This window comes from Orcinus orca, chromosome 2 (genome assembly GCF_937001465.1).
Source record: "Orcinus orca chromosome 2, mOrcOrc1.1, whole genome shotgun sequence".
NCBI classification, from domain to species: domain Eukaryota; kingdom Metazoa; phylum Chordata; class Mammalia; order Artiodactyla; family Delphinidae; genus Orcinus; species Orcinus orca.
The window spans coordinates 58,238,461-58,258,317 of NC_064560.1; the positions used below are offsets into that span (position 1 = coordinate 58,238,461).

A 19,857-nucleotide genomic window follows, 5' to 3' on the forward strand; every position below is an offset into this window, starting at 1 on the left:
GGGGAGTGGATGCCAGACTTGCGGCCGAAAGACAAATTGTGAAGCACTCCCCTGCCAGCGGGGGTGGCTCTTCTAACCCTTCCCCAGCCTCCTTCCAAGGTAGCCCAGAATCTGGCTGGTGCAGAGGTTGTCGTCCCATGAGTGGGCACAGCCAGGGGCTGACAGAAGATGGGGATCCCTTGAGAAGCTTTGAGCCTTTGGCCACGGTGTCCGTTTCTTAGGAAGGTCACTCCAGCAAACCACGCCGTGGGTGGAGGCACTCCTAGAAGTGGGAGGGACAACTAATAATACGGCAGTGGTCCAGAGGAGAAGGAGTTACAGTGAGAACTTAGGTGAAAATGCGCTTCGGGAGAGGGAACAGGCTTGGGTGGACGGTAACTGTTTTGCTTTATGTGTGTTAAGTTTGAGATGCTTTTGGGATACCCCCGTGGAAATACACCAAAGTCTGGAAGTGCAGGGGGGAAGGGTGGCTGATTTTAGAGTCACCAGCAGACTGGTAGGGGTGGAGGCTGTGAGTCCTCATGCCGTCCCCAGGGGCACAGTGCAGAACAAGAGGACCTTGCGCAGAGCACTGGGGGACAGCGGTGGTAAGGAAAAACCATGAAGAGCCTGGGAAACAAAAATCAGGGAGTCCTGGGAGAGAACTAGAGAGCACAGGGCCCTGGAAGGCGGGCCTTGAACGGTGAATTTGAACTGGATGGGCTTCAGACAGGGAGAAGTGCACGCGTCCCGGAGGACGGGGAACAGGGCGCGCAGAAGCAAACCGGGAACTAGGGAGACTTCAGGCGGCCGGGACCCTCCCTGGAGCAGAGGGAAAGTGCATTCACTTGGGCCTGAAGCATGAGGGCAAGGATTGGGCTTAGGTTTCTGGATGCCGTGAAGCCACCAGAGTTTAGGAAGCAGAGAGTGGCACTTGGAGGGGATGTTCACCCCTGGGACAAAGGAGGTGAAGGCAGCCACCGTATCTGGACCCATGGTCCACGGCAGCGCAGACCCAAGGCTCGGCTCAGATTCTGTGGGACCCCTTATCACTCACAGCCAGACTTCCTCCAGAAATGTGCTCCTCCTGGCCCGCAAAATGGACAACGGCAAAAGGGAGCTGATGAGATCGCTGCAGCGGAATTGCAAACTTACTTCTCAGGGCCAACGTCCGCCTGACTTCTGGGAAAGTTAGAAATCAGCTATCAGGGTCCTTCCTGCTGTGGCTGAAACAGTACTGAGGATGGCTACGGGCAGTGGAACTGCATCCATGTACCCCCACCGTTACCCAGGGCGGGCTGGTCCTGAGGGTGGCAAGACCTTCCACGTCCCTTTGGTCCAGTATCGCACTGAGCCCTGGAATCACAGGTGGGGGTGGGCTGGAGAGGGAGGCCCACGGAGTCCAGTCTGAACGCTGCTAATGCAACGTGGCACGAGACGCTGAGAGCCCCTGCATTCACTCTTTTCTCTTTGGAGTCAGACACTGTGTGGGTGGGGATCTAGGCGATCCCATTACGCAGAACGTGTAAGTCTGCTCCCTCAGCAGACCCCGTGCTTATGCAAAGACCCCTCCCCTACACAGGATCCACGGTATGACACCAGGGCAGGGAGGAGTTCTTCCCTCCACGACTTCACTGACTGTCTGCTCTTGTCCCCAGGTTTGCTGACAATGGCATTGGCCTGACCCTGGCCAGGTAAGAGCCAGTCATTGCCCTTGGCACCCTGTGGGTTGCTGTCTCTGGACGTCTCATTCCGGACATCTTCTCTCTACAGTGGTGGGACCTTCCCTTATGACGATGGCTCCAAGCAGGAGGTCAAGAACAGCTTGTTTGTTGGCGAGAGTGGCAACGTGGGGACAGAGATGATGGACAACAGGATCTGGGGCCCAGGTGGCTTGGACCACAGCGGAAGGACCCTCCCCATAGGCCAGTAGGTTTGCAAGCACGGCAGCTTCTTTGTTCTGCGTGGCTTAACCTAAACGACAGCAGTGGAAGGAAAGATGCTAGGATGTGATTTCTACCTGTGGACTCTGAATTCCTCTGTCCTCTACTGGTCAGAGAAATCACTGAAACAATTGAGATTAACCAGCAGGGGGGTGAAATCTAGAATCAGAGAGAGAAGTCAAAAAACTGTGTCGAATATGAGTCAACAGGGAGACACAGCTGTCAAAACATAAAACGTTGTTCTGAGCTACGTTAACGGGAATTTAGTGTCCAGGATGGGCGGCCATGGCTTCCTCTCTCCCCGGACAGCACCCCCACTCGGAGCATCTCATCCACCTCTGATGGTGGCAGAGTGATAGTCACACACAGATTGGGATCTTCAACCAGAGGCTGGGACCAGACGTGGGGGAACAGCCCGGGAGATGCTGTCACACATTCTCAGGGCTGCTGTGCGCATACAGGATGAAACTCACTCTGTGTTAGGGTTAGAATTGGTTTTGTGCAGGCAAGAGTTTTCTAGCAGTCAGGTTTGTTAAACAGCAGAAGAGCATGCCTGTCCTGGAGGGTCACAGGCTCTCTGTTGCTGGATGATAAGCAGGTGGTTGGAGAGGGAGGGGGTGACTTGGAGAGCGGACGCACCAACAGAGCAAAGGGACTTGGTTAATTCCTCGGAAAGCTGCAGCTTGGGTCCGTGGTGAGGAAGTCTCTCCTTCTGATGGTGTTTCTGTTCAGACAGGAATTCAAGCCAGAGAGCCACAAGCAGCAGCGGGCTAGGATGAGCCCTTTCTGCCCCTCTGAGCTTTTCCCTCTTTCTCTAGGAATATGTCCTTCCTGCCTCTACAGGTAGGACATAGGCCTGAACTCCCAGCCCTCGTGGGATGGGTATCTTTGAAAAGAGTTTGCAGAGAGAGCCACAGTCTCCTTTGGCATGAGTGATCCAGAGCCCTTGCTCCTGTCTAGCCTGAGTGGTGTAGCCGTCCCTTCAGATCATTTTTATGAGCAACGCTGGGTTTGCATATTTGGGTTTCTTTGCTGAGGGTTACCAGCCTCCCCAGGGCCAGAACGTTCTGACGACTTCCAGAGGTGAGTTTGTTTATGGAGGCCTGACAGCTCTGTCGGACTCAGGCAGGTCCCTCAAACTGCATTTGTAAGCAGGAGCCCAGGACCCCACGGTCCTGATCGTGAGGGATTCATCCCGTATGGGCCTGGGTCGGGGTCCAAGGGTAGAGTAAGCACACAGTTTAAATATAGAGCCAGTGAGAACGGGCTGTCCCTAAGATACCTTAAATGGAAAAATGCATGGCGCCACTCCGTGAGAGCCAGGATTCAAGGCGACAACATTAATCAATTACAAATATAAAAATACAGAAATACCAGAAGCCCTTGGCACACCGTGTGCTGCAGGGACATTGCCGAGACTGGTGCCACCAGGCCCTTCCTCAGGGAACCGTATCTGGTGAGGGGAGCTCAGCGCTGAAGTAGGGACCAGCTGGAATGTGACTTCTCTCCATAGATTGCCCTTTTCTGCTTTCTTGTCCCTCTTTCTGCCCTTTCTTCTTTATGTTCACCATGGAAGGAGAAGGCCCTGACCCAGAAGTAGAGATACCAGTAAAAGCATAAACATCGGGCTTGAAGAACGAGCAAGCCTAGCTTTGGGGCCAGGCCCAAAAAGGATCGGCCCAGCCAGCCCCTCCTAGGCCCTTGTTTCCCACGCCCTGCTCAGGAGTCCGTGGCAAAGGAGAGAGGCATCTCGAGCACCCTGCCCCCTTGCTGGGCCGAAGGCAGAATTTCCAAGTCCCCAGTTCTCCTCCAGCCCCTCCTATAGCTCCAGCTCCAGGCCTTTTGCCTCTTCCTCCAGCTTTCCCTGCCTCTGGGGTATCAGGCCCTTCTAGGGGTCCCCTGGCAGTTCACAGTCTTGCGCTCCCAAGGGGGCCTGCCCTCCCTTCTAGGGATGCTTGAAACATCACCATGCAGCTATTTTTCTGTTTCATTATCACCTTCCATTCTGTGTCCTTCCTCTCCCTCGTTTCCCAAACCCAGCGTACTGCCCATCGAAAGGCTTACTCACAGAGAGAAAGCTCATCTGGGTCTTAATCTAATTAAATTGTTATAGCAACTGAGACCAAGGCGATAATGAGTAATGGCTCTACTCTCCCAAGGGACACGATACTGGCTCTCTCCGGTAATATTTATTTATCCAATGCCTCTTCATAGGATGGGAATATGTGGGGAAATGTTTGTTTTTTGTTTTTTTTTCGGTACGCGGGGCTCTCACTGTTGTGGCCTCTCCCATTGCGGAGCACAGGCTCCGGACGCGCAGGCTCAGCGGCCATGCCTCACGGGCCCATCTGCTCCACAGCATGTGGGATCTTCCCAGACCGGGGCACGAACCCATGTCCCCTGCATCGGCAGGCGGACTCTCAACCACTGCGCCACCAGGGAAGCCCTGGGGAAATGTTTGTATAGAGGACCGTCTCTCAAACCCCAAGCCAGCAGCTAGACATCCATCTCTCCATCCATCCATCCATCCATCTAATAATTCATCCAGTAATCATTTATTGACATTTACTGTGTCCATAAATGCTCTCTCAGTGAATTAATTAATGCCTCAATAATGTTCTGTTAGAGGGGGAGTTTGGGGGATGGGAATCAGGAATGGTTTGCCCAGAAGGTCTCTTACCGTCCACCTCGGAGGGTGTGAACAGTGTTGCGGCACAGCATGGCAATCAGCCTGACATCTGGCTTGCTTAACTCCATAGGAATTTCCCGATCCGAGGAATTCAGTTCTACGACGGCCCCATCAACATCCAGAACTGCACTTTCCGCAAGTTTGCAGCCCTGGAGGGCCGGCACACCAGCGCCCTGGCCTTCCGCCTGAACAATGCCTGGCAGAGCTGCCCCCATAACAACGTAACCGGCATTGCCTTTGAGGACGTCCCGGTGAGTCCTCGAGGCACCAGGGTGAGCTCCCGGCAAACCCAGACCTTGGGCGGTGATTCACAAGTCCCTGCGGGGCCTGGAGTTTGAGCCGTTGCCACCACCACAGGGGTTGAACATTCTTCTCCAAGCAGGCTGGGCCACGTCCCAGGTCTGTCTGCATCCAAACTGGAAAAGTACAAGTGTAGTTTGCCCCACAGGTCAAGTCTGGGTAAATGCCCCCTTGCCCTCACCCTGCTCAGAACCCACCCAAGCCTCAGAAGGAACTTTCCACTGCCCTCAAGGTTCTGAGGCTCTGGTCCTCCAAGGCTCTTGGGTTCAACCTACCGAGTCTGGTGACCGGGCCACTTCAGTTAGCACCGTTCATCTGAAAAAAAAAAACAAAAACAAAAAAAACAAAAAAAACCCCCAGCAATTCCCAAAGGAATCGTTGCTGAAGATGCTCTGTTTAATTTCTCCCGGAGAGTGGAACATAAACAGGGCCCTCCTAGCCCTAGGCAGCCAACAAGTTAGGAGCCGGGGGTGAGGAGGTCAGGACAAAGGGCTGCGCTTTGAGAGGAGGCAGGTCCGGGGCTCCTGTGCCTTTTCTCTGGGTTACAGCTTGCCCAGACCTCCATTCCTCCTCCAGCCCTCTGCTCCTGCCCTCTGCCTGTCTGCCCAGTTCCTGGCAGCCTGAGCGAAAAGATGTGAAACTCAAGTTACTGAATTTCCTTACTCAGGCCACCGAGGGCCTGAAAGAGGTCAGTCATGGAAATCTCCAAGGGCTCATGTTGAAAGACTGACTTCCTGAAACACGCCGCACACTCTCACACACGTTCTCTCTCCCGCATAGCCATGCGACGTGTGTGTGTGCGTTTATTATACATGTATATGTACTTTCTCATACATTCACTGCCACTCAGCCTCATTCCCTCTCCACATACACTCACACACACACATTCACTCACACCCACTCACGCGCACGCGCGTGCGCACACACACGCACACACTCACACGCACTCATGCACACGTGCATACATTCACTCACACTCACACCCACTCACGCGCGCACACACACACTCTCACACGCACACACTCCTGTGCCGCCTCCCCATCCCTGCAGTGCTTTGAGCCACGCATTAGAGCTCTCTCCAGGGTCACACACAGCAGCCAACCCTCCAGTGAGCAGAGGCCAGAATAACGTGCTGGGTCTGAGAGCTGAGGCCCAGTGAACGTCTGGCTGTTTCTCTGGCTCCATCCGAGAGGTCAGCCATGCGCTTTCCTGTGCTGCCCCAGAGCATCTTTGGTTTGGCTGGTTTGTAACGTCTGGAAATTAGAAACTTCGCCCTGGCCTGACGACAGCTGCTGCTTCCCTTCACCTTCTGGTCCAGCCTCACATTCCTGGGCTGTGTTTAGATTACTTCCAGAGTGTTCTTCGGAGAGCCTGGGCCTTGGTTCAACCAGCTGGACATGGACGGGGACAAGACGTCGGTGTTCCATGACGTGGATGGCTCCGTGTCCGAGTACCCCGGGTCCTACCTCACCAAGGACGACAACTGGCTGGTCCGGCACCCAGACTGCATCAACGTTCCGGACTGGAGAGGCACCATCTGCAGCGGGCGCTACGCACAGGTGGGGATGCAGGGCGCGCGCCCTCAGTGTCACCAGTCACTCACTCACGGGACAAGCATTGAGTGAGAGCCTACTGCGTGCCTGCCTCTGTGCCAGGCCACAAAGGGACATAAGTTTCTTCTTCATTCTTCTTTCTTACTTTTTTTTCTGGTAACCCAGTAGGATTTTCAAAAAGTCCAAGTGAAAACACTTTGTAAGCAGAATGCTTAGAAAAAGAAGTCAGACTTTGGCACCTAGTAACTGTGTGACCTTGGGCAAGTTACCTAAACTCTTGGAGTGTCAAGTTCCTCATCTGTAAAATCGGGATAATAGTTGAACCCTTTTAATGAGCACACAGAGTGCTTTACCAGCCCTCTCCACCAGAAATGCAGTGCAAGCCGTCCGGGTGATCTTAAATGTTCTAGTAGCCACGTGGAAAAGGCAAAAGAAATGGCTGAAATCTATTTTAATAATATACTTTGTTAAACTCAATATATTCAAAATACTATCATCTCAACATGTAATCAGTATAAAAAAATCATTAATGAGGCACCTTACATTCATATGTTTTTCCCGTTCTAAGTCTTTGAAACTCCCTGCATATTTTATACTTATAGCCCACTCAGTTTGGATTCGAATTTTCTACAATTAAAGTAAAAGCTAGTCCTACCAAAACAATAAAGCTATGTTTAACTATTTAGCTGGAAAACTATTTTACCCCACTTTTGGTTGGAAATTTAAGTTAATTAAAATGAGATTGAAAGTTTGGGTCCTCCGCCACACCGGCCACATTTGCAGTGCCCAGTGGCCACATGGGACAGCGGGCTGAGTCAGTGCCTGGAATGTGAAAATATGAGTTACTGTAGTATTGTTACTGGTGTCATGTGGAAGGAGAGCTGAGGACTAGATGAGCAAGGGGAGAGAGCCCCCGAGGAAACGAAGAGCTGTCAGATCAGGAGGGAAGCGCATGAGCCCAGTGACCCCTGAAGGGGCAGGAAAACGTAGGAATGGGGAATCCTCACAACCGTCCCGCGGGCAGGCATTCCTCTCACTGCTGTGGGCATCAGCATCCCGGGCATTAGCAAAGAGAGAAAGGTGGACTTCCCTGGTGGTCCAGTGGTCGAGACTCCATGCTTTCACTGCAGGGGACCTGGGTTCGATCCCTCAGGGAACTGAAATCCCACAAGCCCCAAGGCACGGCCCCCCCTAGAAAGAGAAAAGAGCTAAAAGTGATTTCGGGTCTGGGGAGGGACGGGGCAGGGGGCTAGTGCCAGTGAAGGGGAAGGGCCATGGGGGGCAAGGTGGGCCCCTGGAGGCGGGGCCGTGCTGGGAGCGGGTGCCAGTGGAGGCGGGAGGGATCGGTAGCAGGAGGGGGGCACAGAGGAAGGCAGGGGCCCGGGGCAGGGAAGTCCAGGGTATTTCTTTCCGCAGTAGAAGGGGAGGTCATGCAGTGAGAGTGGGCCTGAGCTGGGTGGCCCGCAGAGAGTGATCAGGTTGGGAAGAGGTACCGTGGAGACTGGAAGATGCTGACAGAGGCGTGCGGAAGGAGTGTCAGGTGGTGCTGCAAACCCAGTGGAGACTGTACACGGAGCATGGAAGGGGCACTGTTCCTCCTGGCTGCAGGACTTTCTCAGCCCTGCTCCAGAGCCCTGCAGAGGAGGTGGACCCGTGGAATGATCCAGGCCGAGGCATCTGCTGCACGGGTGGGCAGGGCAAGGGATTTGATGCTACGGGAGCGAGTGGTTGACCTGATGGTCTAGGGCAGATAAGAAGGGAAGTAGAGTCAGAAGGAGCGGACAGATTGGGGTCATGACCTGAATAACTAAAGGCTGACCAAACCCTTAAGACTTGCAGGCACACTGCGGGCCTTATAGCATCCCTGATTCGAGGGCGAGACATCCCATGTGGAGCCTTGATCCTGAGCTTCCCTCCCACCCTTTCTTTCTGATACATCGCTTATTTTCTGCCGAAAAGGGCTGATTGTTAGTTAGAGCTTGCAGGTTACCATACCTGGCTACTGGTGAAATATTATTAATAATCTCCTCCCTCCACTTTGCAGCTTACAAAAGGCTTTACTATACCTTTAAATTCTTATACCCATGACACCGCCATACTAGGGCAGAGTTGAAGTTTCTCTTCCCATTTCATATGTGAAACAACTAGAGGGGAAGATAACCCCTTCTTTCCAAAGGCACAACATTATTGCATCTTGATGCGATGGTCTCTCCTGGCCACAGCTACGGGGATGTCACCCGATGAAATGGGACAGGTCCTAAAACAGGACACAGTGTTTTATTTATTTTAACGAATGTTTTATTGAAGTAGAGTTGATTTCCAATGCTGTGCCAATCTCTGCTGTACAGCAAAGTGACTCAGTTATACACATACAGACATTCTTTTTTTTTATATGCTTTTCCATTATGGTTTATCCCAGGATATTGACTATAGTTCCCCGTGCTATACAGTAGGACCTTGTTGTTTATTTATTCTAAATATAATAGTTTGCGTCTGCCAACCCCAAACTCCCAGTCCATCCCTCTCCCTCCCTCCCTTCCCCTTGGCAACCACAGGTCTGTTCTCTATCAGGACACAGTCTTTTAAACCAAGGGTGGCCCAAATCATCCAGGCTCTTTTGTTTTGTCCCTTGGACTCAGTGGCTGACAGTCTTGCTTTCATATTTGTCTCTGAAATGAGATGCCATTCATTCCCCCGATGTGCACTGATAGCCACATGGACTGGCCACACGGGCCAGACACTGAGAATCAGAGGGAGAAGTAGGCAACACATCAGGCTCTTTCTCAAATACAGACAGGACAGCAGCCGGTTAAAGGGGAGTTGCATTTGTAGCAGAAGTGTCATAAAACTCTCTCCCTTCCTCCTCTTTCCTGATACCCCTCCTTTTCCAAAATTCGCTGACTGTTAAGCAGACTCCCCTCAAGTTGCCACTGCTCTCTCCTCTACACTTTTTTTGAAGATGTACAGAAAGCGTTAGCTGGATTGCACAGTACGGCTCAGGCTGCATTCACCAGCAGAAAGGGATGCCCCCTTATTTGGCCTTCTTTCATTCAAGCTTTCTAAAAAGGGCTCTGTGAAGAGAAAGTCCTTTTGCAAGTGTAGTCTGTAGTCAGATGCTAACCAGATGCTCTTGGAATAATCCCTTGTCATTGCCTCATTGTGTGTTTCCTCTCTGGGCTTTAAAAGATGTACATTCAGGCCTACAAGACCAGTAATCTGCGAATGAAGATCATCAAGAATGACTTCCCCAGCCACCCTCTCTACCTGGAGGGGGCTCTGACCAGGAGCACCCACTACCAGCAGTACCAGCCCGTCATCACCCTGCGGAAGGGCTACACCATCCACTGGGACCAGACGGCCCCTGCCGAGCTCACCATCTGGCTCATCAACTTCAACAAGTGAGTGGGTGCCTGGCCAGGAGCAGTGTGACATGGGGACAGCTGCTCTGGCTGAGCTCAAGGCAGCAGTGATAACGATGCCTCGTTGCAAAGCCCCGGGCTTCCCGCTCACAGACCCTCAGGCTCGCCCACGTCATCCCTGCACGAGGATGGATCTAGACGTGACATCACTCGGTGGTTAAGAATCAGAAGACTTGGGCTGAGCCCCCGTTCTGGGCGTGGGTGACGCCGGGCAGGGCGTCTCACCCCTGGGAACCTTAGTTCCTTCATCTAGGAGATGGGGATAGTCTCACTCTGCAGAGCTGCAATGGGGATCGAGTGGGACAGTGTCTGGCAGGCGTTTCACCCAGGACCTGGCTTTACGAAGGGCTCAGTACACGGTCAAAAACCCCTGGTGGCTCTTGTTACCGTTTTATGGGGGGTGAAGGGGGCGGGAACAAGGCTCTGCGAGGTAGAGCGATTAAGCTGAGGGCATCTGGAGAGAGCTTCATGTATTTACGTTCATGTATTTTCTATGCACGTCATTAACTTGTCACAGTAGTCCCGTGAGACAGACATTTATCAGTTGCAGAAAATGACACCCAAAGAGATGAAATGGGCCCCACAGTCAGGCTGGACCAGGAAGGGGCTGAATCCAGGTCTTACAGATCCTGGCTCTTTCACTCCAGCCCTATTGAAAGAATGTTCATTTTTTTTCCCCCAGCCAACGATCCACACAGAGCACCCAATGCAGGCCCTGGGGACGCCCCACCGCCCCCTCTCATTCACTGCAGTCACCGTTTCTCCCTCTCTCCTTGAACGCTTTGTGACGCAGTCATTACCAACAGCAAAGCCTTCTTTCAAAAGTTCCCACTGAAAAGTGGAAGCGCCGTTTGGTGGAGAACGCTTTGGTCTCTGGCCAAGGCACACGAGGAGGCCCTGTGGCCTGGACGTCCTCGCTTGTAACCTGACTGCACTTCCGATTCTAGGGGCGACTGGATTCGAGTGGGGCTCTGCTACCCCCGGGGCACCACCTTTTCTATCCTCTCGGATGTTCACAATCGCCTGCTGAAGCAAACGTCCAAGACGGGCATCTTCGTGAGGACGTTGCAGATGGACAAAGTGGAGCAGAGCTACCCTGGCAAGAGCCACTATTACTGGGACGACGACTCTGGGTGAGGACCCCCCTCCTGGCTGCAGGAAAGTGGTCATTCTCATGCTGTCCCCCAGCCTTTCCAATAATCCTCAGACCTGCCGTGCCGTGGGTGCCGGTTAACATAGGATCCTTTCCTAGGCACTTCTATTCTCAGACAGCTTGTGTCATCCACCAGTGACATTTTTAAAGCTGTGACGCTTTGGGAGTAAAGTAAGCGCTCTATTAATATACACATGGATTGTAGTGAATATACCTGTTTCAGGGGGAAAAAAAGTGAAAGCAGTGAATCTTAGAACTGAGAAAATGTGGTACAGGACCTCAATTCCATACAACTCAGTCGGAGCAGATGACAGTATCCCTAATTTAGGGATGGGCAGGGACTTCCCCGGCGGCCCAGTGGTTGAGACTCCCCGCTTCCACTGCAGGGGGCACAGGTTTGAGCCCTGGTTGGGGAACTAAGATCCCGCGTGCCGCGCAGTGCGGCCAAAAAAAAAAAAAATTAGAGATGGTCAAAGAAGGTACAGGATAAGTAGGAATGCCTTGCTCCAGGGACACCGCACAAACTTGGCGCGGCTAGTTTTGAGCTCACACCTATCTGTAACCAAAATCCTCCCCCTTTTGCTGAACTGCACTAGGTTCTATTCAGCAGGGATCTAATGGGGGCAGAGTACTGTCCCCGGAGACAGTGAGCGATTTGGTCGCCTCCCCTGAAAAGAGAGTATTCTGACATCTGCAGAATGCCAGCACGTCTCCAAAGCGGTGAAGCTGTCGCTAGTCAGCCCTCCGGGGACTAAGGGTAAAGGACTGTTTTATGGCCATTTTTTCCATTCTTGTAGTGAAATCAAGGGTAATGAGACAGATAGAAGATGCTTCGACATATCTATAAAGGTAGGGCTTTATTGGTTTGATTAAAGGAAAATTCAAATTTGAAAGTCAGAAGTGTAAGTAAAAATGTTGGGGGGCTTCCCTGGTGGCGCAGTGTTTGAGAGTCCGCCTGCCGATGCAGGGGACACGGGTTTGTGCCCCGGTCCGGGAAGATCCCACATGCCGCGCAGCGGCTGGGCCCGTGAGCCATGGCCGCTGAGCCTGCGCGTCCGGAGCCTATGCTCCGCAACGGGAGAGGCCACAGCAGTGAGAGGCCCGCGTACCGCAAAAAAATTAAAATAAAAAAATAATAATGTTGGGGTTGGGGAAACAGCAAGTAGCACCCCTTTTCCCACATTAGTTCTAAGCCAGTGGTGGAGCAGGCACGACAGCAGGTGAGGAAGGAACTGTCTGTCCTACTGATGATGGAGCTGCTGGGGAACAGATCTTCCCAATGCTGTCCCCGAGTGCACCTACCCAGTCCCAGGCAGCCCTGAGCAACCGGGGTCCTCCCCACTCAGCGCCCAACTCCCAAAACTTAGGGTGCAGGGGGAGCAGACCGGAGTCCGCCTCTCTACGGGCTGACCTATGTACCCCCATCCAGCAACCACACGAGTCACTCCACTTCCCCCGGGAAGACATCAGTGAGGGGACGGGCCGGGGCCAGGAGTGTTTAGAAAAACCCTTCCATGTGAAAACCAGAGGGGGAATTAAATATCCTTCATACAACAGCAGAAACGATCAATATTATGATTTTAAAAATGGTAATAAGGTGAAAGTCTTCATAGCACCACCTGTGCACGATTTCTTTATCGATAGGATCGTGAGAATTGGGATGTTGCAAAGGTGTGAATTTTTCAAACGGAAACGGCCACTGAACAAGTTGAACCTTTTTGATCAACACATTTAAAAATTTGCGATTTTCCCCCTTTGAGCAGATTTTGCTGCTTAATTCAACCGTTTTGTTGGTAGCTTAGTTAAGCATACCTATTGATTATTACGCTGCGCTTTAATTCAATGGTAGCCTTAGGGACTGTGGGCTGGGTTACGGGATGTCTGTTGCCTGCACAAGAGCCCAGAGTCTCGGGCTTTGTGAATTCTTGGGCTGTTTTCACGATCTTTCTGCCTTACAGATGTGTTGCTCTTTCTTACTCACATTCAGAGCACCTGCTTTCAGTGGCTACCTTCTATTCTGCTATGGCCTAGGACACTTGATAAGCAGCTTGTTATAATTGGGGGTAAAATAAAAAGTAAGCAGGCTACAAGTGAAGGGGTCCCGAAGTGTGAAATATATTTCACACCCTGAGTCACCTCTGTAAATCCTTCGAGGTTAAAAAAAAAAAACACTCGGGTGATCTCATCTGTGTCCTGGAGTCTGCCAGATGCCACCTAAGCGAGGTATTGCTGAACTATACATAAGTGTAGTATTCAGGTGCACGGCCATCAGTAGGGCTGCTCTGAAATACTACCTGGTCACAGCCAGGATCTGAGCCCAGGCTTACTGACGCCAGGGCTTCCCAGTCCAGCTGACGAGGACACATCCATGTCGAAGGTGAGGATTAGAGAGGGCAGCTGCTGTCTGGAAAGTAAGGAGTGGGAGCTAGATGGTCTTCTAGTGCCCTCCAGTTTGGATAATTTGATATACCATGACAGCGGGGAAACCTGAATACTGATCGTCTTGTGCAGAAGCCCTAGGAACAGAGTCTCTGGATCTCTTTCCGGGATTTTGCTCATGACCTTGTCCCCTGGGGTGGTTTCTGACCTTGTGTGGGAGCCTCTGGTGGAGAAATGATGACAGGCACCACTGAACGGGCTTCCTCCTAAGCAGCTCAAAGCTTCCGCCGCCCCATGCAGAGCATGGAATGCAGAGGAAGAAGCTCTGTTCTCTGCCGGGGCGAGAGATCCCCCAGCAGTTCTTCCATATGAACACTATATTCTATTCAGGGGTTGCTTGATGTCAAGAAACGTAAAGCCACTCAAGTGAACTCAAACAAAGTGGAGGTGTTCCTGAGAGGGAAGCAGGGCATCTTCAGGAAGTCATCCCAGCTGGGCTTCCTGGGCTCCTGTGCTGAAAACAGCCAAGCCCTAGGGACCAGATGGCCCGCCCAGTTCTGCTTCCCACTTTCTCCTCACATTCACACGCGTTCCCTTGGTGAGCATTTTCCTCACCAGGCACAGGGTTGGGATGGAAAATCCCAGCTCTGTCCCCTTTGTGCTGTGTGGTCCTGGCAAGTCACTTCACTTCTCTGAGCCATTGGGATCTGAGAAATTGGGATGATAACAGTGCCTGCTGGACTGGATTGTCTGAGGATTAAATGAGATAATATGTCAGTTTACGGCATGTGCATAGCATGGCATAGAGTACGTGCTCAGAAAATGAAAAGTGTCAGTGTTAGCTTTTTCTTCAATGCATTTGTTTTTAATTTCTCCAACCACATAAAACCTTGTGGTAGGACTTCCCAGGTAGCGTAGTGGGTAAGAATCCACCTGCCAATGCAGGGGACACGGGTTCGAGCCCTGGTCCGGGAAGATCCCACATGCTGCAGAGTAACTAAGCCCGTGAGCCACAACTACTGAGCCTGGCCCTAAAGCCCACGAACCACAACTACCGAGCCCACGTGCTGCAACTACTGAAACCCGCGTGCCTAGAGCCCGTGCTCCGCAAGAGAAGCCACCGCAATGAGAAGCCCACGCACCGCAATAAAGAGTAGCCCCCGCTCGCCGCAACTAGAGAAAGCCCCCGCGCAGCAACGAAGACCCAACGCAGCCAAAAATAAATAAAATTAAAAACAAACCCCAAAAAACCTTGCGGTAGACACATCCATTTTGTAGGGCCCACTGGCTGTAATCACTGTGGCCAGCACGTAGTTCTGGGTAAATGCCGTTGGGGGAGGAGGGGTGGGGGAGGGGGGTGTGGACACCGAAGGGAACCACCCGCTCTGCTCCTGTGCACAGGCTGCTTTTCCTGAAGCTGAAAGCTCAGAACGAGAGGGAGAAGTTCGCCTTCTGCTCTGTGAAAGGCTGTGAGAGAATAAAGATTAAAGCTCTGCTTCCAAAGAACGCCGGCGTCAGCAACTGCGCGGCCACGGCCTACCCCAAGTTCGCGGAGAGGGCCGTCGTGGACGTGCCGATGCCCAAGAAGCTCTTTGCTTCTCAGCTGGTGAGTGGCCGACAGCGAGCCCGGGCCCTCCGAGGGGGCCCAGACCCCATCAGCGTCCTCTCCAGACATCTGCTCCGCTCCTTAGACCGTCTCCCGTGACCGGGGGTCGGGGGCAGTGAGGGGGAAGACCACCCATTGGGCCGTACACTTGACTCCACAACCCTGACGGCCACACTGGGTTTTGTTTACTTTCCAGACGACCAAGGACCACTTCCTGGAGGTGAAGATGGAAAGTGCCAAGCAGCGCTTCTTCCACCTAATGAACGACTTTGCCTACATCGAAGTAAGCAACCCTCACCCCTGCCCACAAAGGACCGCAAACCCGGTGGCTTAAGACAACAGAAACTTATCCTCTCGCAGTTCACAAGCCAGAAGTCCCAAGTCAAGGTGCTGGCAGGGTTGGTTCCCCCGGAGGCTCTGAGGGAGGGTCCGTTCCAGGCCTCTTGTAGCCTCTGGTGCTGCCGGCAGCCCTGGATGTTCCTTGGCTGTAGCGCGTCCCTCCAACCTCTGCCTCTGTCTCACGAGGTCTCTCCCCCATGTGTCTGAGCCTTACACCTCCCTCTGCCTGTAGTCCTTATAAGGACATCTGCCACTGGATTTAGGGCCCATCTGAAATCCAGGATGACCTCATCTCAAGATCCTTAACTTAATTACCCCTGCAAAGGCCCTAGTTCCAAATAAGGTCACTTTCACAGGTTGCAGTAGACATATCTTTGGGGGAGGCCGTCATTCAGTCCACTACAGAGGTTTGCAAAGAACCGACTGAAGTGAGTTTTATGCTTTGAAGGGCCGCACCAGTGACCTCTGTCTTCAGAGTCTGCGTGGGAACCCCCCGGGGCAGGAGAACCTCGGGGCTCTGCTGCCTTTGGGACCCCCTGCATCACACTGTGCGCTGCCTGTCGTCTGCAGGTGGATGGGAAGAAGTACCCGAGCTCGGAGGACGGCATCCAGGTGGTGGTAATGGACGGGAGACAAGGGCACGTGGTGAGCCAAGCCCGCTTCAGGACCGCCATCCTGCAGGGCATCCCGTGGCAGCTCTTCAATTACGTGCTGGCCATCCCCGACAAGTGAGTGTGCGCCTCTGCTCCGGGCACCGGCCAGTGGCGCCGCAGACCCCCGCCCAAGTCCCCCTCCCTGTCCCTGAGACCTTCAGCACAGTCCGGTCTGAGAAGGCTTGGGGAGTGTCCACGGTCTGCCCACACATCATGGGTGCTGGCTGGGAAGCTTCCCTGCCTGGGGCCTCTCCCTTTGGAGCCAGGGCCACGGTGAATGTAGGTCAGGCTGAGGCGGACGGTCTACCCAGCTACAAATGGGAAGCCTGCCCTGGCCCTGTGCCCCCATCATGACCCACTCTCGCGGCATGAGCTCATCCCCTCCCATACTTTCAGTATGATCCAAATGCTGGTGGCTTTTGGGAATCTCCAGCCCAGACCTCCCTCTGAAACACCAGATACTTTAAATCCAACTGCAACTTGGACCATGCCACCTGGATGTCTGCTATGGAACTGAATTCTCATCATTTCTTTTCTTCTCACTCCCCTTTTCCACGTTTTGGTGAAACCATCATCTTCCATCCGGGCAGCTAGATGAGAGTCTGGGCATCGCGCTGGGGCTCTTGTCTTTCTTCTGTTTCGCCACCACCACGCCCCATAACCACATCCTGTCAACCCTACCTGCATCGCTGCTCTCCTGCTAGGTATCCTGCGGCATCCTCTGCATCACTGCTCTGTCTGGGGCCTCCCTGTTTGCCACCCACACTGTCGGCAGTCACCCAGCAGGCTCCCTTGTCCAGCCTCCCCCTCGCGAATCCACCCACCATACTGGGGGGTTGAGCTTCTTAAATACACGTACCTCCTGTCCCCTTCCTAGAAATCTTTGGTAATTCCCCTTCCACCTTCCAAATCTAACTCACATATCACCTCTTTGGTGAGGTCTCTTCCAATCCAACCAAAAAGTTCTACCTACCCCCCGTACCCACAGGACCAGTGGACATATCTACTCCCGCATCTAGGGTATGGACTTCTTGATGTGGGGACCATATCTAACGCATATTTACATTCCTAGTATAATGGGTGGAGAATTCACTCCAAAGCCACAACCTGGCATAGCAGACAGTCTAAGCGCTCAACGTGGTACCTGTCATATAGGAGGTGCTTGGTAAATATTTATTGACGAAAACAAATGTACTACTTCCGAGATGCCGCACGATGGGCATGACGTGAACTAGACTCTTAGGTGAGATTCCAAAGAATGGGGTTCTGCTTAACCCCCTTTTGTCTCCACTCTCTTCCCCCATCACAAGCTTCTTTAGCCTGACATTTTCACGTGCAGATTCATACAGAAGGACCAGATTTGCCAGTTTGGGGAAATACATGATCATTTAGAGATTTTTAGTTTTCATGCCTTTTGGGGCCAAAGGACTTTTTCTGGAAATGAAACAGGATGCAGAAGCCTGGAATCAGAAACTGAAATGCGGAGCTGCTCTGCTTAGAAGCAGGGGTGAGAGGCGTGGGACTACCCCATGCAGGGCTGCTTTCAGCCCGTGCTGTGGCCCTGGTGCACCTTGCCAAGTACCTGGTGTGAGCCGTGCCCTGGGTTGGCACTGGGTACCCAGATAGGAATTGGGCACCACCAGACCCCGCTCTGACCTCCGGGAAAGCAGCAGTGGATGGGGCAAGGCAGGTCCTGCCCCACTGTCACCGCAGGCCCAAGCCAGGCCGCCCCCTCCTTCCACCCCCTCCACAGGGCCAGCCTTGCCCCAGGGTCCCAGGGCAAGAAGGAGGCCGCTGCTCGCACCCAAACCTTCAGGGATGGTTCCCAGGGGCTGTCTCTGCCCAGCCACCCCGTGGGGACCTCCGTGCTGACAGGTCAGGGGCTTGGAGGGCATGAGATGCCCATACGAGACAGAGAGGGACACCTGAAGTGTGCAGGCAGCTTCTGGTGCTGTCTGGAGGCTGGGCGCACGAGAAGCTCTGTCTCCCTGTCCCGCCCCTCAGAGCCCCGTCTGGAGGGCATGACCTTTGAGTCCAGCCCAGCAAGAAGGCTTAACTGAGCCAAAGGGATGTTAGCTTTTCTTCTGAACGGGAACAGAGCCCGAATCCAAAGTTGAGGATGTGTTTGCGATGCTCCCTGTCTCCTTAACAGGCACAAATCCCTCTGCTTCCCTGAAGAGCCAGACGCAGTCCCCAGCTCACTTCCCCTCTGTTCCTACTGCACCCAAGCTCTTTGCCTTTTAAGAGCTTGCCTTCTGCTCCCAATGGGACCCAAATGGGGGTAACAGCAGCTTTCAGAATCCTATACAGTTCTTCCATGTCTGGACTGTGGTCTGTGGTTACAGGATTCCTCTGAGCTGCAAACTAGAAGCCCCAGTCGGGCCTCTGCCTGTTTCTATTCCTGGGGGAGGTGTGCACTTCCTGCCGTCTGGTCCAGCAGGCTGAGTCTGCCACCACGACGGCGGCTGTTTTCCCAGCACTTTGGCCTGAATGCAACCGGGGCAGGGGAATGGAGACTTTGCTCCCAAGCTGGGCTTTTGCAAGTCAGGACCTTCAGGCTGGGCATGCCCATTGCTCCAGGCCTCTGCCTCCGCCCAGGCACCAGGCACGGCTTCCCCTTTGGCAGGTCCTCTCAGATACTTGGTAACTATTTGCCTCCCTCACCCCCTCTGTAAAATGGAACGGTAACACCGTCCTGCCTGAGCGGAGAGGGTGGGTGTGAACCTAAGGGGTTAATCCTCCTCCGAGCACAGGGTGACTCCCCACTCTGGCTTCTCCCAGCACCACGTCTCCATCTTGTCCTGCGCAAACAGGGTTTGCATATTTAAGTGAAGAGATGCGTGCCACGGTCGTTTGTGTGCCCGGCCCTGTCGTAGGTGCTGGCCCCCAGATGGGGTGCTCTGCGTACCTGCTCTGTCCTCTGTGGGGACAGACAGGGAGCAGCAGGGAGCTGAGAGCAGGCGCAGAGAAGGCCACAGGCACCAACCGCAGCCAGATGTGTGGGAGGGCGTTCAGGATGTGGGTCATCACATGGAAAGAGCCGGTCAGCTCGGCACGCGGGAGGGGCTGCCTTTCCCCAGTCCCTGGCGGGCCTCTGGGCACTGCTAGCTCGAGTCCCACGAGGCACAGTCCAGCATCCCTCCCAGGGAACCCCCGCATCCAGCTTGTCGTCGAGTCCTCTCATCCATCCCTTCTTGCTCAGCTCCATAGTTCTCATGGCATCGAAGGGAAGATACGTCTCCAGAGGCCCGTGGACTCGAGTGCTGGAAAAGCTCGGAGCAGACAAGGGCCTCAAACTGAAAGGTAAGGGGTGTAGACGGGGCCCTACCCTGACCGTGAATCCAGATGCCCAGGGCGCAGGCTGCTGCTACCCGCTGCTGAGACCAGACCACTTTCCCCCCAGACCTGGGTGGGGTCTCAGAATCCTCAACACAACTAGTGGTCTGCAGGTGTGTGTGGGCAAGAGGCCGCCTTGTCCCCATTCCTGCCCCGCAGCAGCAGCATTCCAACTTGTGACCGGACACCGGAAGGAAATTGCTCGAGCTGCTCACCTGTCGACTCAGCAGGTGGCCCTTTTTTTTTTCCACAAAAGTATCAGCAGAAAAGTGGCTCAGTTTGACCCTCCTACCCAGTTCCTGCTACTCCAATCGGCCAGGGGCCCTACGTCTTCTGCAGCTTCCCAGCTCATGGCCAGCATTTGTACAGCCCTTTGCAGTTGGCAAAGCTCTCATTTGAGAATCTCATTTGAGAATCAAGGTCACACAGCTCTTCTGCCATAAAGCCTGGCACAGACCCCTTAGGGAAGACGCCAGCCAGGACAGAAATGTCAGCATTTTATTATCGT

The 19,857-nt window shown here is 53.4% G+C and overlaps 1 protein-coding gene across 8 annotated transcripts in view; it reads left to right on the top strand.

Moving 5' to 3' along the window:
• Nucleotides 1–19,857, top strand: part of CEMIP (cell migration inducing hyaluronidase 1) — a 162,791-nt gene that overhangs the window by 138,806 nt on the left and 4,128 nt on the right. For all 8 annotated transcript variants that reach the window (XM_049704969.1, XM_049704976.1, XM_049704982.1 and 5 more), the window contains 10 exons: nt 1,638–1,673; nt 1,753–1,908; nt 4,682–4,862; nt 6,255–6,470; nt 9,651–9,862; nt 10,831–11,016; nt 14,817–15,021; nt 15,218–15,304; nt 15,931–16,088; nt 19,216–19,316. In XM_049704969.1, coding sequence (XP_049560926.1) covers nt 1,638–1,673; nt 1,753–1,908; nt 4,682–4,862; nt 6,255–6,470; nt 9,651–9,862; nt 10,831–11,016; nt 14,817–15,021; nt 15,218–15,304; nt 15,931–16,088; nt 19,216–19,316 — 1,538 coding nt within the window. The remainder of the gene's footprint in view (nt 1–1,637; nt 1,674–1,752; nt 1,909–4,681; nt 4,863–6,254; nt 6,471–9,650; nt 9,863–10,830; nt 11,017–14,816; nt 15,022–15,217; nt 15,305–15,930; nt 16,089–19,215; nt 19,317–19,857) is intronic.